At 36.7% G+C, this 26,271-nt stretch overlaps 1 protein-coding gene across 8 annotated transcripts in view; it reads left to right on the top strand.

Annotated features, from left to right (window-relative positions):
• SMG7 (SMG7 nonsense mediated mRNA decay factor) overlaps positions 1 to 26,271 on the top strand; it is a 77,416-nt gene that overhangs the window by 42,201 nt on the left and 8,944 nt on the right. For 4 of the 8 annotated variants that reach the window (XM_020898464.2, XM_070473953.1, XM_020898459.2 and 1 more), the window contains 11 exons: positions 1,346 to 1,478; positions 9,648 to 9,819; positions 10,958 to 11,029; positions 11,855 to 12,005; positions 12,358 to 12,493; positions 17,666 to 17,828; positions 18,181 to 18,337; positions 21,243 to 21,313; positions 22,967 to 23,027; positions 24,172 to 24,291; positions 24,932 to 25,358. In XM_020898464.2, coding sequence (XP_020754123.2) covers positions 1,346 to 1,478; positions 9,648 to 9,819; positions 10,958 to 11,029; positions 11,855 to 12,005; positions 12,358 to 12,493; positions 17,666 to 17,828; positions 18,181 to 18,337; positions 21,243 to 21,313; positions 22,967 to 23,027; positions 24,172 to 24,291; positions 24,932 to 25,358 — 1,663 coding nt within the window. Of the gene's footprint in view, positions 1 to 1,345; positions 1,479 to 9,647; positions 9,820 to 10,630; positions 10,723 to 10,957; positions 11,030 to 11,854; positions 12,006 to 12,357; positions 12,494 to 17,665; positions 17,829 to 18,180; positions 18,338 to 21,242; positions 21,314 to 22,966; positions 23,028 to 24,171; positions 24,292 to 24,931; positions 25,359 to 26,271 lie in introns of those variants that run through there. The other 4 variants (XM_070473954.1, XM_070473955.1, XM_020898462.2 and 1 more) reach the window with 2 other exon arrangements.

Raw genomic sequence — 26,271 nt, 5'->3', positions numbered from 1 at the left:
GTCCTGTATTTAAGCTATGATTTAGAAAAGGGAAGTGTTCAGAGCAGGCTTTCTTTGATAAATGCGATTCTATAAATCTCTCCCAAAGGAAAATATATTTACATTGTAAGGAAAGTTCTTCCTTTTAATCAAATAGATATTTCTTTCCCCTACTCTCCAATAAGACTAAGAAAAATTTTACATATTTAGGCTATTCCACTCATTCTTTCTATGAGCTGTGAAATGGCAGATGACCAGATTCCCAAGTGAGTAAATAAATGCCTTTCATGGAAGGCCTTGCCTTATAAATTGAAACAAGGACATTAGCCTGGTGGAAAATTAAAAATCAAGAATATTCTGTTTACCTAAGTTGTGGTGAAAATTAGTTTTTCCTAATCTAATTTTCCTGATTTTTGCACACCTGACCTTTATATTGTTAGAAGACCTAGTAATAGAATTTAATCACAACCATTCAAACACGTATTTTTGATATTAGAGTCATGGATAAGATGGCATCAAAAATGCTGAGGGAGTGATTGCCCTCAGAAATCATTAAAAACCCCAGTGCTTCAAAAGAGTCTCAAAAGCTGCCGTTGATAAAGAATTAGGTACTTTCCAGGTAGGTTGTAAACCCTTTATCTATGTTTGCATCCTTTAATGAAGCCAGTATATCTTCCATCATAGTTCTTTTTTTGTTTGTTTCTTTCTTTCTTTTCCCCCTGTGTTTCCAAATTAGGGAGCAACTGTACTTCACCACAACTGAATTTAAAATGACTCTCTGTACAACTAGATTAATGAATGAAAGGCATTTTATAACAGGAGTTATAGAACCAGTAGAACAGGAGAACAGGAGAAATAGAACCAAGTGTTGTGGGGAATAAGTTTTAGAGAAATAAGATATATGGCTTAATATTTATAAGGAAACAACCACCACCACCACCACCACCACCACCACCCCCCCCCCCCCCCCACCAGCATTCCACTTGATAGAAGACATTTTTTTGGTGCAGTGATACAATGTATGGAAATTTGTTAATAGCTTACTTTTACTTTGGTTTACCACTGTAGTTCTAAGTTTGTACCGGGATTCCTAAATAGGTTCTAACTCTAGTAACACTAAAAGATTAATAACTGAAGCCACAGTCTGATTATTCAAACATTTGGTAAGTGTTTACTAAGGTCAGTTGCATTCTGCCGCTTGTCTAGTCTTGTTCAAAGGGGAGCATAAAGTCATTTAAGTGAGTAACTTTAATGCGGGTTTACTGCCTAGTGTGTTATAACAAACAGTTCTTTCTCGTTCTCAGGGGGACCAGTGTCTGCCCAGTGAGTCACTGCTATACCAAATAGAATTACATTTTGTTTTCAGCTGGAATCATGCCTTTAAGAATCAGATCACAACACTACAAGGCCAGGCAAAGAATCGAGCAAACCCGAATCGGAGTGAAGTTCAGGCAAACCTTTCTCTGTTCCTAGAGGCAGCTAGTGGCTTCTATACTCAGGTGAGTTTGGCACTGCATACCAGTTTTCCTAAAATCGGTGGTGAATATTCCCTTTGTGCACATCTTACTCGTATAGGCACTTTATGTACCCATAGTATGGTGCATCTAGGAGTTGATCATCTGTAATCTCAAATTTTAAAAGATGTCCAAAATTATTTACCATAAGACTTAAAACAGTAAAGGCTCTGCTTTTGTAAAAGGCGATGGTTCACCTTAAAGGTTGGAGGTATAACTGTGTACATAGAAAAAGGGTAATGAGAGCAGTGCCTTAGTGAGGCAGCAGCGGCACAGTTACAGGTGAAAGAAGTCGGCCACAAGTGAACGGGCTTTGCTTCGTCAGAGTAAATGTGAATGTGTGGGTGCAATCATTAAGAAAGTTTAACAGCCATGTTGTGCCAGGTAAGAAAGTCAAAATCTGTGATCTCAATGAGTTCTCCTAGTATTAAGTACATAGTAAAATATATCTGGAGCTTCAACTGCTGTTAAGCTACCTAAGAGATAGAATAGCCTTTCCTCAGTTTGAATAATAAGCTGTTATTTACTGTTCTCAGAAACTTTCCCTGCCCTTAGTTACATCTTGATATGACTTCTAAATCACATGAGGTAGAATAATTCTTTGTTGGACAGTGAATTTTATTTAAGCAGAATTCCTTTGAAAACTTCATCCCATCCACTTGTAATAGCATTCATAATTTAATAAAATATGCATAAATTCTCACCCTTCAATGACAAGGCGAGATTTCGAGGAGCTCGCACCAAAGAAATTCTCAGAACCTTCTCCCTGTGCTGCTGCTTGCCCATTGCACCTTTGTTTTGTCTGTTTTGGTTTTGCTGTTTAGAAAAGACTGTTGAAAGATATCAAATAGCTGCCATCTTATAGATTTACTTAGACTAAAAAATTCATCACCGGTCATCACTGAAAGAACTCAAGTATGATTCTTGTTCTCACACTTCATTTTGAAATTGCTGCCAGCTTTTAGCAAAAGTTGGTATTTCTGGAGAGAGGGGTTGTGGTTTGCCACTTGGCTAATCCTTAGGGCAGATGTTAAATGTTAATTCATTCTGCAAGTAACTGTTAAAAGTTTGTAACGCACAATACTAGACACCAAGGATTGAAGGGAAGAGAGACCATCTTTAACTGTCAAAGGACTATCCAGTCTAAATGAGGAGATGGATATATTAATAGATACTTCTTGGGAGGGGGTTCCATTATAAAAAATGCATACCAGTGCCAAGAGATTTGAAAATTATAAGAAGTCCAAACATTTTTCCTTATCTTCTCATTCAGGATAAATTACTGATGAGTAGAGTTTTTAACACTATTGATAGTCACTTTTGTTTTTCCGGAAAGTTATCATTTATGTTTTTAAATTTCCATCAACAGTGTATACAAGTGTCTATCTTGACATATACTCAACAGCATTAAGTATTTCAGTAAAGGTAAATGAATGATTAATTGAATAACATACTTCATAGATGGAGAATAATTTAATGTCTAGTTACTAGTGATGTTGCACTTCTTTCATTCTTTATTAGATATTTGTATTTTATACAATCAGTTTAATCATTTATTTTCCCCATCCATTGTTCAGACTCTAATTTTTTCTGTAGTAATTGTCTGAGCCCTTTCTGCTTAGGGATATTGATTTTTCTTCCCTTTTTTTGACAGTCATCTTTTTCTCCAATTTCTTCTTGTCCTTTCATTTTGTTTGAAATTTTTTGAAATACAGAAGTTACATAGTTTTTGTTTCTACAGTACAGGTTTTTCTTTGTGCGTTTGTCCATAGATCAACAGATACTTAATAATAATTACATTTAAAGAAACAAATAGGTATTATATTGATATACTAAAATTTGGAAACAACACCAATATCCTACAATAGAGTAATGGTTAAATAAATTACAAATCATCTATAAAATGAAATTATGAAACTATTATAAATGGTATTTATGAAGTTTTTTTTATTGAGGTTTAGCTGATGTACAATATTATGTAAGTTTCAGGTATACGAAATAGTGAGTCACAATTTTTAGAGGTTATACTCTGTTTATGCCTGTGTGCTTGCTAAGTCACTTCAATCATGTCTGACTCTTTTTTACCCTGTGGACTGTAGCCCACCAGGCTCCTCTGTCCATGGGATTCTCCAGGCAAGAATACTGGAGTGGGTTGCCATGCCCTCCTCCAGGGGATCTTCCTGACCTAAGGATCGAACCTACCTGCCTGTCTTATATCTTCTGCATTAGCAGGCGGGTTCTTTACCACTACTGCCATCTGGGAAACACTTACTCTGTTTATAGTTATTATAAATATTGGTTATATTCCCTGTGCTGTATAATATGTCCTTATAGCTTATTTATTTGACACATAATAGTTTGTACCTCTTCATCCCCTACCTCACCTCTCTCCTTTGCCTTTCCTAACTGGTAACCACTAGTTTGTTTTCTTTATCTGTGAATCTGTTTCATTTTTTTGTTATATTTACTACTTTGTTGTGTTTTTTAGATTCTACATGTAAATGATAACATACAGGCACTTATCTATCTCTGTCTGGCATTGCATTTAATATCTCTTCCAAGTCCGTGTTGTTGCTAGTGGCTAATTTTCATTCTTTTTTACGGCTTAGTAGTATCCCATTGTATATGTATGTTTGTGGGGTACACACACACACACACCCCATCTTTTTTATCCATTCATCTGTTGATGGACAGTTGGGTTGTCTCCATATCTTGGCAGTTGTGTATAATGCTACTGTGAACACTGAAGTGCATGTATGTTTTTGAATTAGTGTTTTTGTTTTTTTTAGTTATATGCCCAGGAGTAGGAGTGAAATTGCTAGGTAATAGGGTAGTTCTGTTTTTATTTTTTTGAGAAACCTCCATACTGTTTTCCACACTGACTGTACCAACTTACATTTCCACCAGCAGTGTATGAGGGCTCCCTTTTCTCCATGTCTTCATCAGCATTTGTTATTGGTGATCTTTTTGATGATAGCCATTCTGACAGATGTGAGGTAATAACTCATTGTGGTTTTAATTTGCATTTTTCAGATGACTAGCAATGTTGAGCCTCTTTTCATGTGCCTGTTGGCCATCGGTATGTCTTCATTGAAAAAGTGTTTATTCAGATCTTCTGGTGTTTTTTAATGCAGTTGTTTGTTTTTTTGATCTTAAGTTGTATGAGCAGTTTATGTATTTTGGATATTAACCCCTTATAGTTTTCTCTCATTTGGTAGGTGGGGTTTTCATTTTGTCGAAAGTTTTCTTTGCTCTGCAAAAGCTTTTAAGTTTAATTAGGTCCTGTTTATGAAGATTTTTTTTATGATGAGGAAATTGTGTTAAATGAAAAATCATGATATAAAATTATGGATACAGTTGGACTCTAAACGTTAGTTGAATAGTCTCAGTTCAATGGGGTATTAACCAAAATGGTATGTCTCCCTATTACTAGCACCCCCCTCCCCCATCACTACTTTAAACTCTACTTCTTTGATTTCCAGATTCCCATCATAACCTTTTGGACAGATTTCCTACCATTCTCATTGCTCTTAGGTTTTCATAATAAACAGTCTAGTTTTAAAACTCCAGTCTCGTCTCCAACTTAAATCTCTTCCTTCCTTCATGTAGTGGAAATCTAAACTGTGAATGCAACTGAAGTTGGGAGGAGCCATAGACTTGGTGGAGGTATTGGATTGGCCAAAAGATCTTATGGAAAGAGTATCCACCTTCTGCAGTACATTTTTATATTAGCCATTACACAGATATGTTTATCTTGGAAAATGATTCTTAACCTTTTTTTATGCTGTGACACACATGTAGCACATTTCCAAGGGTTTGATTGGACACTAATAAATCCAAACACATCTGCAAGGAAGTATAGCAGGAATCATTTTTGTTGAGGTAGCAGGTTATTTGCAAAAACATTTTATAAGCAAGTCAATAATAAAATATTAAATGTCTCATAATATTGTTTTATAAAGGAAAATATATAAGTAATCTCATTTTGAAATTTGTTTTTTGATATTTCTGTAGTAAGTATTGATCTTTCCCCTACTGCATTCCACAGGCCCTGGTTGAGTAATTACACCAGTTGTAGAATGAGCAGCAGTAAACTTTTTTCAGATCTCAACATTAATAAAACTTGTTAGTAACTTTTTTTTGGTTATCTTGATAATTGAAACAGTTAAATGATGTTGTGAACAATAATGTTCTGTACATCTTTTTTGATGACATGAGGTACAGATTAAGCTACCAGACTGGGGAAGTACACCAGGTCCAAATCATTGTACAGCCTTATAGACTAAGATGAGTTTTGAATTTTAATCTAAAGTGTATGTAGTTGCAAGTCATTGGGAAGTAGACAGGGGAATAATAGCATGATAAAATTTGTATTTTTAAAAGATTCCTTTGGATGTTGCTTGGAGATTGATTTAGCAGGGGTCAAGAATGGAAAGTAGGTAGTGTGCTGCTGTGGTAATGGAAAGATATTGATGGATTTTTTAAACTATGGCCAGGACTTCCTATTGGATCAGATGTGTGGAATCAGGATAGGGGAAGAGTCAGAGATAACTTAAGTTATCAGATTGAGTGGCTAGTTGACTGGTTGTACCATTTACTGAGATAGGGAACACTGAGGAAAAGACAGCTCTATTCATGTTACGCTAGGGAGATAGATGCCTGTTTGCCATAGAAGTAAAGAGATCAAATAGGTAGGTAATTCGATAAGCTAAGCTAGGAGCTCAGTGAAAAGATCACAGCCAGAGTAAAATTTATGATTACAATAAAGTACCCTGACTTTAGACATTAGGATTTTGCATTTAAAACCATAGAGCTAGGTGAGAACAGGTTTGGCACAGGAGGAGCCACATTTCAGTAGGAGTAAATCAGAGTGATATCTTAGAAGACAAAGACCAACTCAGGTGAGTGCTACAAAGAAATCAAGTAAGGTGATTAAAAAAGATCAGTTGGATTTGACATACAGAAGTCATTAGTGAAATTAATGGATACCATATTTCCTCATTTGTAAAACATGTTTCATATTTTAACACCTTTGAGATAGGGATACATTTACAAAAGATGGTCAGTTCACCATTTAATTGGCAGTTTTTCTGTTACATAAATAATAGTTCATCTTACAATTTATGGTATCTTGGATTTGATGAAATGTGACTTCAGTTGAGTGGTCAAGATAGAAATCTGATTGGAATGGATTGAAAAGAGACAGATACATGATTATGCTCAGTTCTGTTTTCTGTGAAGATGATTTTTTTGATTTAGATATCGTTTTGTTAACTATTGGTATTTAAAGCATGGTGCTTGAAGCCAGAACCAAATTGCCAAATGAAGTAAAGATGTAACATTATGCTGTGTGGGTTTTTTTAAAACATCAAAAAACAGAACAATAGAGTAGTCCTTACTCTTAAGAAATGTGAGACAAAAAGAAAGTATTAAGTATCTGTAGTGATTAAAAGATATTCTGTGTATTCATAGTGAAAGGAAAAGTGAAAGTCGCTCAGTCGTGTGCGACTCTTTGTGACCCCATGACTGTATAGTCCATGGAATTCTCCAGGCCAGAATACGGGAGTGGGTAGCCTTTCCCTTCTCCAGGGGATCTTCCCAACTCGGGGATCAAACCCAGGTCTCCCACATTGCAGGAGGATTCTTTACCAGCTGAGCCACAAGGGAAGCCCAAGAATACTGAAGTGGGTAGCCTATCCCTTCTCCAGGGGATCTTCCTGACCCAGGAATCAAACCAGGGTCTCCTGCATTGCAGGCGGTTTCTTTACCAACTGAGCTATCAGGGAAGCCCTGTGTATTCATATTTAGTTCTAAATTCTTAGGGTAGATTGAAGAGCTAAGGAGCAGTAGAATAGTATAAGAGTTTTCACAGAATAATTGCCAAATATAGTTTTGTTCAGCTTATTAAACATCTGTTTCTCTTTAGTCCCACCTTGTTTCTGCCTCACCTCATGCTTTCTCACCTGGAATCCTTTGAACCAGCAGGAATTTTTCCAGTATCTCTACCTACAGCTCCTGGGTTCAGACAAAAATTTTATTATAAGACAGCCACATGAAGTTTCAACCATATTTTATTTACTTTTCTTAAACATCCTTTTTTTCTTCTTGATAGATATTCAACTGTGCCTAATTTTCCAGTCTGTTCTTTCAGTACCTGTAGAACTCAATTGTTTATTTATCCTCTGTTCTGTTTCTTCTTGCTGTCCTCCACAGAATCTGTTTCAGGGTTTTTCCCATTTTTTCTTCCTTTTTTTGTACTTCTTGCTTTTTTTCTATTTCCAGACTCTATTCATTCTGGGCACTAGTTTTGTTTGCTCAATTTTATGTCAGAAAATTTCTTGCACATTGCAAATGTACAGGTATAAGTACAGTTGTAGATAACTCCTGTGTTTCGTGAAAAGGGAATATAGGATTTTATGTTTGGTTATAGAGGTGCTTTTTATCTTAGGAAAAGGGTGAGACATTATATATCCTGAGTTGGGTCCCCCAAGGTGTCTTGTTTTGTGAAATCTGTACTTATTAGAGAGAGTGGTGTTAGAATCAAGATATATCTAATTCTGTAATCTTAGTCAAATAACTCAATATTTTTGTTGCTTTCATGCCCTCATCTGAAAAAAATGGAGCTTCATACCTGTGTTGAAGCAACATATTGCGTTGCTGCTAGTTTATCACAAGGATTAAGTGAGACAAACACATAGCCCAGAGAGTGAAGCTTACTATGTAGAATGTTCCATTGGTTATGCTATCGTTTGGGATATCTCTCCCTCTCTTTCTCGTCTCTCCTGCTCTCCCTTCCCTACTTTATGTACCTGTCTTGCTCATTTATCTGTGAACTCCTGAACCACACAGATCTTTTCTCTGTGTCCCTGTTGTTTTCCATGGGCATGTGATAAAATGACCAGGTATTTGAATGATCACACTTGTAAGTAAGTGTCTGAGTGACTGGGAGTAGACTGTGAAGAGCTGTGGAGTGCCGGGAGTAAGTGCTTGAGGCTGTCAGCTTGGGCGGGGTGGGGGGAGACGTTAATGAAGGATGCTGAGAAGAAATGATTGGCAAGAAGAAAAGAACTAGAAAAGCTTAGTGATCAGTCATAAAATCAGCTGTTTTCAATGTGGCAGAGAGATCCAATAGGATGATGACTAGGAAACATCCACTGTATTTGCTTATTTATAACCAGTTGTCTTTGACAGCAGTTTCAGTAGAGTGGTTGTGGGTGGTAGGATGGGGAGAGGAGAGATTGTGTGAAAGTCAGATCATAATGGACTAAGGAGCAACTAGGAATTGAGAAAGCAGACATGATACTTGTGGACTCCTTTGAAGGAGTTCTGTTAAGAAGAAGAGACATTAGAAGCTTGCTAAAGGAGAAATCTAGAATCAAGGGAAAGTGCTTCAGTTCTGTGTGTTTTGTTTTATAATAATAATTATTGTTTATTTTTTGTGGGCAACATTTCATAAGGCCATAGCAAAGAAGTTTGATAAGTTGAAAGTAGATTTTAAAAATGAGGGGATGAAAAATAAAAATGAGGGGATGACAGGCAGGAGGCAGAAAAGAATGAAACAGCATGCTCAGACAGAGAAGTTATTTCTCAGTGGGAGAAGGAACCCTCTCATACCATAAAACTAGAGAAGAAAGGAAGAAAGAGTGAATGTCTACATAATGTCAAAAGTTCCTTCCAGATCTCTATGGATGTATAGATCTGTGTGCAGAGATCCAAGTTTGACCTCAGGCTTAAGAAAATAAATCTCAAGAAACTCCTGAAGTCTGCCAAATATGTTGGTTTGTATTTAAGTCAAATTTGTAACCAACTAGTCTTTAATGAGTTTTATGTGTTTCTAAGAGGAAAAGAAAATAGAAAGAGAGGTAATTTCATGGAGTTGCTTGCTGAATGAATCTGAATAGCCTACTCAGGTAAAATCTTTCTTTTTTCCCTAAATTGCTGCTGTTCCTTTTAGATGTACATCTTGGATTGCTCTAATACTTGGCAAGTCAAATGATATGATTTGTAATGAATGTTACTAGTTATCCTTTGAAAGGTTGTCCTATCTTAGGTCTCAGCAGTATGTAATATTAGTTACACATGTTAAAGTATACCAACTTTACTGTTAGAGCACTTCTGACTTAATACTAACACTTGCTCGTGTTTTCTTTTCAGTTATTACAAGAACTGTGTACAGTGTTTAATGTAGATTTACCATGCCGTGTGAAGTCTTCCCAGTTGGGAATTATCAGCAATAAACAGACGCATACCAGCGCCATAGTGAAGCCACAGTCTAGCTCCTGTTCCTATATCTGCCAGCACTGCCTCGTTCACCTTGGAGACATTGGTGAGCCCTTGGTGTGAAGGAATTGATAATACATTCATGCTTTTCTTTGGAGTAGTCATAGAAAGATTATTTTCTTTTAAACAAGCCTACACATAGAACTTAGATTGTCATAAGAGAAAACTATAAAAGTATTTTAAGAAACTTTTTTTCTGAATCCTTTGGGATTGGCAAAGGATCTTGAGGGAAGTAACTTTCATATTCAGATTTAAATTTTATTCAGACTTTATGCAGATGTAGGCAAATAATAAACCAGCACAAATGTAATCAAAGCTTAATTTTTTCAAAGTGATGCCATAATATTTTTGAAAGACTGTACTCCTTTGAAATTGTGGAGTTTATAAAAATTACTCCTTCTGAAGCTGGGTTGCCTTTTTCTTCCTACCAGTGCATTAAAAGTTCATTTTTAATTGTTTCCTTTTTACAGTTCAATTTGTGTTTCCATTTTATATATTTTATCTGGGAATGTTATGTAATATATATATTCTTGTTCATTCCTTTAAGGTGACCTTAAAAGGGTTGTGAAACAAATTAACTATAGGATTATGTTTTGACTGTCCTCAAATAACAAGTGGATTAGAGATCACATCAAAGTAAGCGCCAATTTCTACAGGGAGATTCAGCGAGTAGTAGTATATCTAGATTGCTTTTGCTTTCAAAAGTGTATTCTTTGCACACACACAAATAATATTTCAATAGGTATGAGGCATTTTTCAAAATCACTTTATAAAGATATTAAAGAAATACATAAATTTCAGATCATATTGTATAGTGTTTTTTGTTTTGTTTTGTTTTTAAGTGCCATATAACTCACCCCTTCTTGTGGGCCGGCCCCAGGTCACCAGCATAGTCCGTAGTGGGAGCTGGTGATGGCATGACACTTGGAGGACCTGGAAATGGGGCTAGGTAAGCTTTAAAGTTGGTTACATGCTGAGTGTCCCAGATAGGGAAGGCCGGATGGACACTTCACACGTAATCCTATAGTTAATTTGTTTTAAAACATTTTGTCTTTAATCATCTTAATTTAATTTTAGTGTATTTATTAACTTTAAATGTTCAAACTATAGCTGTTTTGGAATTACCCTAATGGTTGTTTTTATCTGTGTGTTTTTAAATTGAGCTTTTTTTTTCCTCCTCTTAGCTCGATACAGAAACCAGACCAGCCAGGCAGAGTCCTACTATAGGCATGCAGCTCAGCTTGTCCCCTCTAATGGTGAGTTGGTTATGTATGACACTTTACTCTCAGTAGAAAAATGGAAAATAGTTCAGGGCTCCTCTTTTAAGTGGTAAGAAGTCCAAAGATATTTTGAGTTTTACTATTGATTATTGTATTTTTCCTTTTAACTGTACATTCTGTGTAATTGGAAATAAAGTTTTTAAAATATTATTACTGTTGTCAGTAAAGCAATATGAATAGAAGATCCTCTAATGTGATCTAAAATTGCTTCAACAACTCTGGCTTCCCTAATGATAATTTTCTTTTTAATAAATACAATGATTCCCCTCCTAGAAAAATTCTCTCTTATTACAAAAAGATAATGCTTTTGTCTTTTGATGGCTCCCTAAATGGGCATTAGGAGTGATTCTTGAATTAAATCACTGTAGGTGTTTGGTGATATGCATTCTTGTTAAGCTACGTTGAAAGTCCTTTAGATTCTAAAGGAGTCACTTGAAATTAGGGATGGCATTTGGACATACTGTTTCATGTTGTCTGTGGCTATTTTCCCACTGCAGTGGCAGAGTTGAGTAGTTGTGATAGAGACTTCGGCCCACAAAGCAAAAAATACTTACTGTCTAGCCGTTTCCAAAGTCTTATTTGAACTTAGAGTGCCCTCCACCCTAATCATATGACTTTTTAACGTATGTGCCATCACTAAAGTGTGCTGCTAGGCTATTTTTAATGAACTAGTCATGAGATTTACTTTATAAAATGCTCCCCATTTTTAATACAGCGATTTAAAAACTGCCCTTCTGCATTCTGTGATAGCAAGACTTCATGCATCTTGGATTACTTTAGAATCTTACCTTTCTCCTCTAGGTCAGCCTTACAATCAGTTGGCTATCTTAGCTTCTTCCAAAGGAGACCATCTGACCACAATTTTCTACTACTGCAGAAGCATTGCTGTGAAGTTCCCTTTCCCAGCTGCCTCTACTAATCTACAAAAAGCACTTTCTAAAGCACTGGAAAGGTAGGGTCGACTTTTCCAAGTGGACTCAAATTTGGGCATACAAGAAATAACGGCCAGCTGCTCATGCTTCCTGTCTCTCCTATTTGCCTAAAATCTAACATATGTATTACAACAGTTTTGCATGTAGTCACCACTGAATTTCAACCAGTTGGTCTCTGAGTTGTTCCCAGTGGAGTAGTACAGGCTGCTGAGCACTGATTCGTCCGAGTGTGTTACAGTCGAAAGTCATCGAGAGCAGTCCGCTGCCTGAGTCACAGGCTCAGATAATGCGTTTCTGCACATCAGAGTCTCCTGTAAGAGGTTTTAGGCGTTTTGCTGGTTAAGATTCATGGAAGTTTTTCTTTCATTTCAGCCGGGATGAGGTGAAAACCAAATGGGGTGTTTCTGACTTCATCAAGGCCTTTATTAAATTCCACGGTCATGTGTACCTGAGTAAGAGCTTGGAAAAGTTGAGCCCTCTTCGAGAGAAGTTGGAAGAACAGTTTAAGGTTAGATTTTTTTAAACAATTTTTTCTTGTCTAAATGAGGAAGCATACAATATGGAGGAGACTCACTCCCAGTTTTATGTCATTACTTAATTATGAAATGTTGATAAAACAGAAATTTAAGGCATGTGAAATTCTGGCAAACCTCATTCCTTCAGTTTAAACTGAGGTGCTGTCTATATAAAGAAATATAACAGACATGTTTTCACTAAGTAGCTGCCATTTGGCAGAAAATATCATAGTGCGAAAAGAAATTTTCCTCCTTCCCTCTCAGACCAAGCACCTTTCTTTTCTCAGTTTTGGAAGTCCTGCATCTGATGTTTTCTATGTTTAGATGTGATTTGGTTGCCTGCTTTATTGATAGTAATTCCATTCTGCAAACTGAGCTCATGGGTCTCACTGTGCTTTGATCCCAGGACTTGTGATTGACTGAAGGGAAGTAATAAGAATTTCATTCAGCAGGCATATATTTCACTAATTTGTACAAGGAGATAAACTTAAGGAACCTTTTTTCTAGTTACATGTATGAATATAATTTTTATTAGTATATTAACTTAGTTTAAATGATGTAGTAAAATATATATATAATATTGGAGGAGTCAAAATTAACTTTTATTTTTAGTTCATTTATTCAAAAAATATTTGACTAGTATGTATCAATCATTGTTGTAGTCACTGAAATCAACAGTGAACAAGACAGTCTCAAAGAACATATTTTTAGGTTACTTTTGAGTGTCTATACACTTGGGGAATTGTTTGTAACTGAAGAATTGTCTGTAACTGGGAAATTGTCTATCAAGTATTATACAGGTTTCACGTTCCAGAGATTGTAGAACTTAGTTAAGAGACAGTCAATTAGCCAGATACAGTCAGTGTGAAATAGTTTTTACAGATGATCATTTTTTAGTTGATTACTTTTTATGTGTAAGAGATTATACCAAGTAACTATAATAGAAATAGTTTGTTTTTAAAATAAGCTTCTAGAGTCCCCGCTGTTCTATGATTCTGTTAGTGACCTATTTAAACTTAGCCCATGATTTATGGGGTTGGGTACATGAAAGAAACAACCAACTTTTTAAAGCCCTAGGCTGTTCAGCCTAGAAAAAGAAGTCTATTATTCATTGTAAGTTTTCAGATATATGAAGGATTATTTTAAAAGAGCACATTTTTGTCTTCCTGAGGTTAGAAATAAAATCTTAAAATTTAAGTAGAGACCTGTAGGGGGTTACTAAAAGGTCTCTCTTTTGAGAGCTTAAAAGTCAGATTGACAGCCATGTTTCTTGAATGGTTTAGTTGCAGTCTCATTGACTAGCAGGGAGTTGGACCAAATGATCCTTTGAGATTGCTTCCAGCTCTGTTCTATTCAAGATATACTCCCTAAATGGGGAGGGAGGAGGGACCTACCTTCATGAGATCTTCTCTAAGTCATTCTCGTATAGAATCTAGTCAGTTTTGTATTTGGTTCAACCTCAAACACTAATATTGTCTTCAGATATGTATTTCTGCATGTGAAGTTTTGGTGGGTGTATGTAGGCAATTGCTAAAATAACACTTTAAAGTATCATTCCAACACTCTGAAGTTAAACATAGTATTAGGCAGATCTATTTTAAACCTTAGCCATTATTGAAATGTCAGAGGAATATTGTTGGAGTGAAATTTTAGCATAGTTGAGTATTTCTAAAGCCTTTACAGATCATTAGTATTATCCACGTGTAAACCTCAGTGTATCTGTCTTACCAGCAAGTCTTTATGTACTAAGCAGAAACATGTACCAACTTGAGGTCCATTGGAGGACTTAAGATCTCGGTTTAGGAATTGAGATAGAAGACTTTTTTATATCTGTTAAATGTGTGCTGTTTCTTAACAGTATTTAGTTCAATATAATCCTTAACTGCTGTTGAAAGTGTCTTTGAGTAACAAAAAGTCAGTCCCGGTTTAATCTGTTACTAAAATGCAATCCAAATGTTATGAAATTATAACTTAATAGTTATATATTTCTAAAAGTATGGGTTATTCCTTCACTAAGTGTTTGAGTACCTGTTGTATACTCTGCACTTCTCTCACGTCTCTAAGCTCTTGGAGATATAAGGGAGAACAAGATACAGTCTGTACCTTCATGAACTTTCATTATCATTTGCTAGTACTAGGCTGCTCTCGTATGCTATGTTTCAAGTTTTTTAATTTCATTCAGTAGAACATTGGTTTCTAAAATAAATGCCACTGGATTTATAGATACAAGGGATACATTGCTATAAATTATACTCATAGAAAAGCACACTTCTTGAAAAAATATTCTCATGCCAATCTTATGTATTTGTGTAAATCGTCAGCTGATCTGTAAAGTTGGATGTAGAGAATGAGAGAAGAGTTTTATGGTAGCACTCTGGAAAAGAAATAGCGTTTCAGGACATTCAGAGTAAAGGCAAGACAAATGGTCAGTGCCATTAGAGAAGGAGTCAGCATTCTTGACGTATGTCCTGGGAAGACAGAGAGCAAGATGATGGGAGAATAGAGTTACAGAGACCGAGAACTGTGTGTTTCCAAAGATAATGTGAAAGAGCTTGTGAGTAGAATTATGAAACTTATTCTGGATGTTTCATATTCTTTATGTAAAAAAAAAAATCTCAGAATAGGCTGGACACAAGCAGCTATAAATTTCTGAGATGGTAGGATCTCTTGTCACTGCTGGTAGAAGTGTAAGTGACATAATCCATTTCCCATCATAAGGCTAGTGACAGTGAACTCCACACTTTCTCCAAAAGTTTTGCCTGGGGAGGGAGGGTATTTGGCCATCGCTGAAGTGTAAGGTGAAACCAGGATGTCATCTCTAATAGCTATCAAGTTTGTTAGGAACTTGTGTTGGAAAACTATTTTATATGGGAGTAATCTAAACTACTGCAGATATTAAGGTAGAAGGGTAATGAAGTTAAGGCAGCTGAGAGCATGTAGGTGAATTTTTCCTTACAGTGATGTTTAGCAGGTCACTGTGAACCCACAGTTCTTAAGTAAAAGAAATTTGGTAGTGAAGGCTGTTGCTTTTCTGATAGAGGAACGTGTCAGTATAATAATTTGTACAGGTGCATATTCAGTTCAGTTCAGTCGCTCAGTCGTGTCCGACTCTTTGTGACCCCATGAACTGTAGCACGCCAGTTCTCCCTATCCATCACCAACTCCTAGAGTTTACCCAGGTTCATGTCCATTGAGTTGGTGATGCCATCCAGCCATCTCATCCTCTGTCGCCCCCTTCTCCTCCTGCCCTGGCATCAGGGTCTTTTCAGATGAGTCAGCTCTTCACATCAGGTGGCCTATACTTGTTAATGACTGCTTTCGTTTATCATTTACACTGTGTTTCAGATATGTTTTTGCTATATATCTCATTTATAAATAAATTTCTTTAAATGTGTCAAGCCTTTGAAAGAGTAAACTTTATGACCAAGTTTGGAAGTCATTTATTATGTGCCAAGAGTTCAAAAGCATGTATTTTGCCTCTTTACTTGAAATTTTGATTTTCACTATGTGCGCCTATTTTGTCGTCAGTGGTCCTGGTTTCATATTTTAGTATGTTTGCATCTCTTATAAAACAGCTTCTAATGAATTAAAATGTATAAATTTATTAATAGTCCTCTAAAAAGTTTTTCTCAGATCATATTAAAAAATACATAGTTTCTTGTGGAAAAAAGTATTGTTAAAAAAAAAACCAGCTCTGTGGTGACTGGGTTAAATCTTTTCAAGGCAGAAAGTCAACATGAGAAACATCAGACCACATCATATTCAATTAAAATACTCATCTAACTCCTAGAGGAGAACATAGGCAAAACACTCTCTGACATAAATCACAGCAGGATCCTCTATGACCCACATCTCAGAATATTAAAAACAAAAGCAAAAATAAACAAATGGGACCTAATGAAACTTAAAAGCTTTTGCACAACAAAGGAGACTATAGGCAAGGTGAAAAGACAGCCCTCAGATTGGGAGAAAATAATAGCAAATGAAGCAACAGGTAAAGGGTTAATCTCAAAAATATACAAGCAACTCCTCCAGCTCAACTCCAGAAAAATAAATGACCCAGTCAAAAAATGGGCCAAAGAACTAAACAGACATTTCTCCAAGGAAGACATACAGATGGCTAAAAAACACATGAAAAGATGCTCAACATCACTCATTATCAGAGAAATGCAAATCAAAACCACAATGAGGTACCATTACACGCCAGTCAGGATGGCTGCTATCCAAAAGTCTACAAGCAATAAATGCTGGAGAGGGTGTGGAGAAAAGGGAACCCTCTTACACTGTTGGTGGGAATGCAAAATAGTACAGCTGCTATGGAAAACAGTGTGGAGATTTCTTAAAAAACTGGAAATAGAACTGCCATATGACCCAGCAATCCCACTTCTGGGCATATACACCAAGGAAACCAGATCTGAAAAAGACACATGTACCCCAATGTTCATCGCAGCACTGTTTATAATAGCCAGGACATGGAAGCAACCTAGATGCCCATCAGCAGACAAATGGATGAGGAAGCTGTGGTACATACACACCATGGAATATTACTCAGCCATTAAAAAGAATTCATTTGAATCAGTTCTAATGAGATGGATGAAACTGGAGCCCATTATACAGAGCGAAGTAAGCCAGAAAGATAAAGACCATTACAGTATACTAACACATATATATGGAATTTAGAAAGATGGTAACAGTAACCCTATATGCAAAACAGGAAAAGAGACACAGATGTATAGAACAGACTTTTGGACTCTGTGGGAGAAGGCGAGGGTGGGATGTTTCAAGAGAACAGCATCGAAATATGTATATTATCTAGGGTGAAACAGATCACCAGCCCAGGTGGGATGCATGAGACAAGTGCTCGGGCCTGGTGCACTGGGAAGACCCAGAGGAATCGGGTGGAGAGGGAGGTGGGAGGGGGGATCGGGATGGGGAACACATGTAAATCCATGGCTGATTCATGTCAGTGTATGACAAAAACCACTACAATATTGTAAAGTAATTAGCCTCCAACTAATAAAAATAAATGAAAAAATAAATAAAATAAAATACTCATCTATAAATGTTACCCTTGTGGTTTAAATGCAGACTGCCAGTTTAATTCTTGTGCTGAAGACGGCTTCAGTTCCTGATAATATATTCAATATTCCTGGCTTCTTTTTCAGAGGCTGCTATTCCAGAAAGCTTTCAACTCTCAGCAGTTAGTTCACGTCACTGTCATTAACCTGTTCCAGCTTCATCACCTTCGTGACTTTAGCAACGAAACAGAGCAGCATAGTTACAGCCAAGATGAGCAGCTGTGTTGGACACAGTTGCTGGCCCTCTTTAGTGAGTATTAAATCATTTAACTTCCTGTGCCATCTTTTTTGGGAAGCATAAACATTTGACGTTTTCGTCATTGCAACAGACCATTAGTAACATGGAAAAGTGTGGTTTATTTCGTAATACTGAATCAGGAGGCCTAAACCCTTAAGTTCTCTCCTTTTATTTGCTGACATCTCCCTCATCAACTGTATTTGTGATATTTCCAGTGTGGAAAAGAAAATATCTTTTTAGAAAGAAGCCGTAAGGTATTTAAGTGTTAAGTAGCATACAGCCCCAGTCTCGTAATAGTATTTTAATTTGGACTGGTACACAGTTTCAAATGTCTTATTCTTTGTGCACACATTTTTTCTTTAAGTGTCTTTTCTTGGCATCCTGTGCAAGTGTCCTCTCCAAAACAAGTCTCAGGAGGAATCCTACAATGCCTATCCCCTCCCTGCTGTCAAGGTGTCCATGGACTGGCTGAGACTCAGACCCAGGGTGTTTCAGGAGGCAGTGGTGGATGAAAGACAGTAGTAAGTATCATGGAATTTCACATTAGCTGTGTGCTTTGTTTGTTTGAAATCCATAGATATGTAGAAGCTGCCTTCTAACACAGTATTGGGACAGTGGAGGACTTGTGTTTTCCACCTACTCTCTAGAAATTGAACTGAAGACGTCTTTGTGTGCTTTTCCCTTACTTGTTTGAATTCTCCATGGGAGGCACAATCTTAAGGATTTCTGACTCGCTGTGTGCTCCCGCATTCCTGGTTGCCATCCTGGGGAAAAGGCATTTTTCACATTGCAAAATGAAATAGTTTATTTCTTATTCATTACAATACGCCCCAGTTTTCTGTTTAGGAATTGAAGGGAAGAGATTTTTTTACTTCTTCCATTCTTTTTTTTAACTAAACTGTTTGATGTTGACTTTTAGTAACACCCAATTTGAGTTATATTTGTTTTAAGCATAGAGGATTGGATGTTATTTTGGCTCTCATAATTTTCCATGTAATCTCTACTCAGAATATTCCTGACAATTCTTAGGAATTATTCATTATACAGTGACAAATGAAAGCTTTCAATTTACCTTTGGCCATAGGAATAAATGGGCTTCCCTGGTGGCTCGGTAAAGAATTCATCTGCCAATGCAGGAGCCACAGTTTCAATCCCTGGTCAGAAAGATCCCCTAGAGAAGGAAATGGCAACCCACTCCAGTATTCTTGCCTGGAAAATCCCATTGTCAAAGGAGCCTGGCAGGTTACAGTCCATGGGTTCACTAAAGAGTCAGACATGACTTAGCCCCTAAACAACAATAGAATAAATACTTCCAGTAAGGCTTTGCAGTGAGTGGGAAGCTTCTTGCCTGGATATTTTGATGATGGATATTAAGAGAGTCTCTGAAATTTCTACTTCGTGGCTCAGCATCTACATATTGACCAAGATCACAACCTGAAAAATATCCTAGCCACATTCAGGACCCCATGATCCCTCTTACCTTGTGCTTGTTTTACCTCTCCTCCTCTCAGATCTCACTTTAAGCGCCTTCATTTTTGGTATTGTCTTGAACGGAGTTTAGCAACATAAGCACAGCATACTCCACTTCTCTTTTTCATGCCAACATAGCTCTTAGTAAGTTACATTTTAGCTTGTGTTTTCTTGCACAGAGTTTCTTTTCTTAACCAGAAGCTATACCTTTTTCCTTCTCATGTGTACTTCAGAACTTGTGTTTGGTTCAGTATGTTGTATTAGTAATGTTATGGAAAAGGCATTGATATTTTTATTTTGTTTCTTATTTTGTTCCTGTACAGTGAGTGAGCTTTTAGGCCCATTCTGTGCGTTCCCACTTCTTTTCTTTTCTAGTTTTATTTTCGCTGTGCCACATAAGTTGCAGGATCTTAGTTCCCCCACCAGTATTGAAGCTGGGTCACAGCAGCAAGAGCCCCGCGTCCTAACCACGAGGCTGCCAGGGGCTCCCTGTGCCTTCTTACCATTGCAGAGGATATCCAACCCGGAGAAGCAGCTCTATTTTCAGACTTTTTTCCTTTTCTTCCATATCCTTTACTCTTCTCCCTCCCTTCTCTCAGATTTATTGGGATCTTTAAAATTATGTCCTTGCAGGTATTAGGTATTTTATCTTAAATTATGTTATTACTGATTTTCAGCTAGTTTGGGGTATTTCTCTAAAACTGAAAATTTTCCTAATGGGTCTGATACATCAAGATGTAATAATCCTCATATCTTTTAAATGAGGGAAATACAATTTTCTGAACTTAAGGTAACCTTCAGTTTCTTTCTTTCGACCATTATCATTTCTAGAACTTGTTTTCTTCTATACTTTTTTGAGAACATGTTCTCTTAAACTGATAAGTGCATGAAAGAGTGTTTGTTTTTTTTTTTCCTTAGTAGAAAGCAGAGTTAGACTTAAGTAGCCCACAGTGGGGGAAAGCAATATATAATTAAGTCATTTTTTATTCTCTTTTTTGTCTTTCTTTTGAGATCTCATATTTGTTGCATAGAGACATTTTTGTTCTAATCTAGCATTCCTTTTTAGGTTATTAACCTTCCTTTTCAGCTGTCTCTTAATTTGTTACATACCCAGAGGCTTGTAGCAGACATTTATACTTCATTGTTTCCTTGTATATTTTTTCTGTATTAGTCACTTATATATAAAGTAGCATGTTCCCATATTTTAAAGTGTACAGCTGTCAGCTTCAAGGTTTTTTCTCTGATGTGGTGATGCGCATCCAATCTCTCTATCCTGGGCAACTCACCCTGGGCTTTTTTTATTTTTTTTAAAGCCACACTTTTTTACCAACATACATATTTCTAGAAAATCTTAATATCTTAAGTAGATTGTAATTATTTTTAATATTTTAACTATTAAGAATATTTTTTAATATTTTGCAAACTTTGGCAAAGTTTTGGTGTTACGAAACAGAGGTAAGGACATTATAACAATGTGTGAACTTTTTTATACCATAAAGAAAAAGGCATATTCATCACTTTGAATGTGATTTGACTTGATGTAACCACATCCCCTGTCACAGATTAAGAACTAGTAATGGGTTCCATAACTGATAATGTATGTGAAAACTATAAAAACATAATGCGCTATTTCTCTGGTCAAAGGTTTCTCAGTAAATATCCATTTTCAATGAATAAAACTGGCAAATCAGTTTTAACAATTTAACAATTAGTTGTTAAATTAGGAACCTGGGGACCGATCTGCAGTAGTAGGTCTCTGTTACGGAAGTTTGGCCCTTCTGGTGTATCTTATCTAGACACATTAGGGATTACATTTTAGGAAATCATACAGCATTTAAAATGCCAAACCAAGAGAAAAATATGTTGTCTAGGTCCTATTGGTAACATTTTTGTGGCTTATTAGCATTCTGGTTTCTCATGCAAAAATAAAGTCTGAACTATCTGTTTAATTTACAGCATTTGGCCGTGGCTGATTTCTCTTCTGAACAGTTTCCATCCCCATGAAGAAGATCTTTCAAGTACTAATGGTAAGGGCTCCCTTAGCCTGGTGGTGTTGACATTGTTCTCCATCGCTAATAGTGGGCTTAGTGAAGTGAAAGCCGCTCACTTGTGTCCCACTGTTTGCGACCCCATGGGCTAGATAGTCCATGGAATTCTCCAGGCCAGAGTATTGGAGTGGGTCGCCTTTCCCCTTCTCCAGGGAATCTTTCCAACCCAGGGATTGAACCTAGGTCTCCCACATTGCAGGCAGAATCTTTACCAGCTGAGCCACAAAGGAATTAAATAGTGGGCTTAAGGCCAGAGAAAAACAAGGTTTTGTTCTTAAGTGTTTGACTTTAAATTCAGTATCTCAGAGGAGACTTTGTGCTTTGCATTGGTTAAGTGGGTGGAAATAGAGGTAATAATCCTCTTGTAGTTCTCTCAGCTTATTCTCCTGTTCTGCTTCATTTGAATAGGAGTCCAGAGAGTAGTGTTTTCAGATTCTTTCCATCTTCCCTTCTTCCTCATTCTTACTAGTTACTTTTTTGAGGAATTAATGTGAACATTACTCTGTCAAAATTATACTTGCTTATCAAGACATTTGGGACATACAAACATAAAGAACACAAGTCTCCCTTAGTCTCTCATACAGAAATGCTCTCTGTACTATTCACGATACTGTATTTTCTTTGAGGCTTTTACTTACGTGTACATAAACATACCTGCATGTGATTGATATCACATCGTTAGAGCTATGTGATATAGTTACAGCTTGGACTTCCCTATAGCTCAGAGGGTAAAGAATCTGCTTGCCATACAGGAGACCTGGGTTTGATCCCTGGGTCTGGAAGATCCCCTAGAGAAGGAAATGGCAACCCACTCCACTTTTCTTGCCTGGAGAATCCCATGAACAGAGGAGCCTGGCAGGCTACAGTCCCTGGGGAGTTGGACACAACTGAGCCACTAACACACACACACACACACACACACACACACACACACAGCTGCTTTATAAATTTAATGAGATACCATTAGCATTTATCTTCATCATTTAAACATTTTGGAACATGATTTTTTAAAGGCTGCTTAATATTCCATCCTGTGGCTATGCCATAATTCCTTTAATCATTATCCATTTGCTTAAAACCTTGCCCCATTGTAAGCAGCACTGCACTGAACAAAGTGTAGTGACCCCTTTCTGATTATCTTTCTTCCATTAGATCAGTGCCCCTCAAGTGTCATATTTGCAAATGAATCACTGGGGATCTTGTTAAAATGCAGATTATGATTCTGTAGGTTTGGGATAATGCCCAAGATTCTGTATTTCTTACAAGCCCCTGGGTGATGTAATGTTGATATTCAGTGCTTTGAGTTAACAAGGAGATAATCTAAACATTGTGATTAATGGATTGAGCTATGAATTTTTAAGGCTGCTAGGGGAAAAAATAGTCCATCGTACCCATCCTTCTCAGCCTTGAGTCGTAGGTGAGTATGAGGGCAATGTCATGGGCTCAGAGGCCACAGGTAGGGGCTTGACAGGTAAGTTTTTTTATCACAGTAACTATAAAGAGGAACAGAGAACTATGAGCATTAATCTTTCTACCTAGAAAATATTTTTTTTAATATAGGAAGCAATATCCTGCTGAACAATAATATTTTAATTAAAATATTTACAAGTCTTGATTTCTGCCCTTCTCTAGCAACACCACTTCCAGAGGAGTTTGAGTTACAAGGATTCTTGGCTTTGAGACCTTCTTTCAGGTAGGTGGCCTTCGTCACTGTTTACCTAGAGTATAAAAAAGCTAATGTGCTTCCCTACTTAAAAGTTTTCTCCTTACCTAGTCCGCTTTTACTCTGCTTCTGCAATTATAAAGTACAGATTTGATGATGCCCCATTACTAGTACAGAAAACTTCAATTTACACATCCCTAGTTGTTAAAGTATCTTTTTTATCTTGATGTCCAAAAGCTTAGTTTTTCAGCCGTATTTCCTGCGACTTTCACCCCCTTCCCCTCCAATAGTTACACATTATACATAAGCTGTGACCTGTACTTGAATAGCTCTGTATTTTTATTCCTCCAAAACTTTGTTCATGCTGTGCCTGGAACATTCACATTCCTCTTTCGTCCTTCCCTTACTAATCTGTAAGCTCGTAACCATACTTGTCCAGGGTCCAGGTCAGGTATCTCTTACTTTGTGAACCTTTTCAAAGCTTATCAGACGACTGTAATGTTTCTTTTATAATGCTTCTCTTATTCTTTGTTTAGCTTTTATTTCTTTGGATTAAATCATAATTATTTGTTCCTTAAGGTAGGGGGACTTATTTATCTTTGTATCCTCGGTTTCTGTCCTACTGCCTGGAAGTTCTTCGATACTGCTCCTGCTTTTTTTTTTTTTTTTTTTTTTTGAGATAGCTTAATGAAAAATTTGAAAAACCCTTATTTTTTAGGTTGACTTACTTTTTAATGTCAATGAGTTTTTTGCTCTGTACACTTTATGGTATGTGTTCATTTTTTTCTGATTTAGGTTGGGCCACCTTGAGGTTAATAGATAATACTCTGTTAGACTAGATATCTCAGAGACTCTAGCATTGCCATGGTTGTTTGAAGTAAGTTACTTACAATGTGAGCTTACTCTTAAACAAAAACTTTATTCTTCTTTTAAAAAAAAAAGTCATCCCTAATAAAACATGGTGATTTATTTCAACTCCTCCATGAGAAAGTGAAATATAAATAAAAATATCACATTAATATTGCTTTGTTTTGTGGTATTTAGTCTTTAGGAGTATAAATAAGTTCAAGCAAATGCAGCTAATTACAGCAAATAGCTAACCTATATGGAGAAATCTGAAGCCATTGCAGTTCATCAGGTTTAATTTTCTATAATTTGCTTATGTCAATTTTAGGAACTTGGATTTTTCCAAAGGTCATCAGGGTATTACAGGAGACAAAGAGGGTCAGCAACGACAAATACGACAGCAGCGTTTGATCTCTATAGGCAAATGGATTGCAGATAATCAGCCAAGGTATTCCTCATCAGATATATACACATACCCCATATGAGTTTTACACTTTGGTATAAAGCTATTGATTATAAACTTTTTTTTATATATAAACTCTGGTCAAAAGGTTGGGAACACAGCATCAGATTATGACCCTAGTGATCTTTGGAATCTCTTTAATCTCTGTCCTCTCATTACACTGCCTCTTTTAGAGGTCTGCCTTACTTATCATGAGCTGCTTCTCCAATTTATAAACATCTATATAAATCTTAGCTAAATTGTATGCTCACAGTTACGGTGATTTGTGTTGACAGGGGCATGCATGGTGGTCAGTTTCAGTCAAGACAGACCAGGATGATGCTTGTGGCATCTCTGAGCTTCAGTTTTCACACCTACAAAATAGGAACTTCAAGGGCCTAGTCTAGTGTCTTGTGCTTAAAACATGCTGAGCAAATGTAGCTATACTTGGCGTGTGTTGTGGTGATGTGTGGTGGGATAATGAGAAAGTGAGTTTCTACAGAACTGCTGTTTATGTTCCCCAAGTCCACACTATTGCATCCTGCTGTTTCCCACATTTTAAGGCTAGGGGACCCATACAAAGTTCAGCTATTACTGTTTTTTAGATTTATGTTTTTCATATATGGATTTATTTTTACTTTTTTAGGCTGATTCAGTGTGAAAATGAGGTAGGGAAATTGTTGTTTATCACAGAAATCCCAGAGTTAATACTGGAAGACCCCAGTGAAGCCAAAGAGAACCTCATTCTGCAAGACACAACCATCATAGAGTCCCTGGCTGCTGATGGGAATCCAGGACTGAAATCAGTGCTGTCTACAGGCCGAAATCTAAGCAACAACTGTGACACAGGAGAGAAACCAGTGGTCACCTTCAAAGAGAACATTAAGCCACGAGAAGTGAACAGAGACCAAGGAAGAAGTTTTCCTCCCAAAGAGGTGAGAAGGGACTGTAGCAAAGGAGTAACTGTAACTAAGAATGATGGAAAGAAGGACAACACCAAGAGGAGAACAGAAACCAAGAAATGCACCTTAGAAAAGTTACAGGAAACAGGAGAGCAGAATGTGGCAGTGCAGGTAAGCTGTATTTGAACTATAAAGCAGGTAGAGGAAGGCTCACACAAAAGGCAAGATTTTTCATTTCGTTCCTAAACCCTTGAGAACTGGCTATTCTGGAAGCTTCAGTGCACTCTAAGAAGGCTGCATAGTAAGGTAATATGAAGAACTATGGTAGATCTATACTCTTGTCAGTTCACAGAAATTGTAATGTGAGTGAAAAAATCTTAACCTGATTGGACATCTTTGTCAGTTCTCTCCAGTTTAAGTGGTAGGAAATGAGACCAGTTGCAGAACTATCAATTTCACAAATAATTCCATTTTCTTTGGGAGCTATAACTGTGATTTTTTAAAAATTAGAGATCTCTATAGATCCCACAGAGCTGAGTATGTTAAGGCTTACACAGTGGTGTTTTGTTTTGTTTTGTTTTCCCAGATTCACTATACAAAATGAAATACATTTTTGGAAAAAGATTTTCCTTGACATTTCTTTCTGCCCCAGTCAGTAGCATTGTATAACCTCAGTGTTATCCTGGCTCATGGGAATTGGTAAAGCAAGAATCCAAGTCTCCTGCTGGGGAAAGATAAACACTACTCAGTTATTTGTGACTTGTTTATATATATATGTATGTATCTTTCCAAAGAGATACAGATGATTTCATATAAACAGAAAAAGGTCTTTACTCTGTGCTGGTCTTATTAATACCACCAAAGTTTGTAGCCATTTGATTCATTAAACACATTTTGGCAAATGTATTTATTTACAGTAGGCATGAGGAATCTTACATTTTTGAAAGCTACTTTCAGATAAACAGTAGTCTATAGTGTATTTCCCTTACAAGATTTTTTGGGGAAAGAACATAATAGTTCCATTTTAATGTTAATAGTAGGGGGAGAAACAGAGAAAAACATGGTAGAAATTGAGGAAAGGCAC

Source organism: Odocoileus virginianus, chromosome 11, assembly GCF_023699985.2.
Source record: "Odocoileus virginianus isolate 20LAN1187 ecotype Illinois chromosome 11, Ovbor_1.2, whole genome shotgun sequence".
NCBI lineage: Eukaryota > Metazoa > Chordata > Mammalia > Artiodactyla > Cervidae > Odocoileus > Odocoileus virginianus.
The sequence above is the reverse complement of the archived record's forward strand: the minus strand, read 5'-3'. Positions and strand labels throughout refer to the sequence as shown.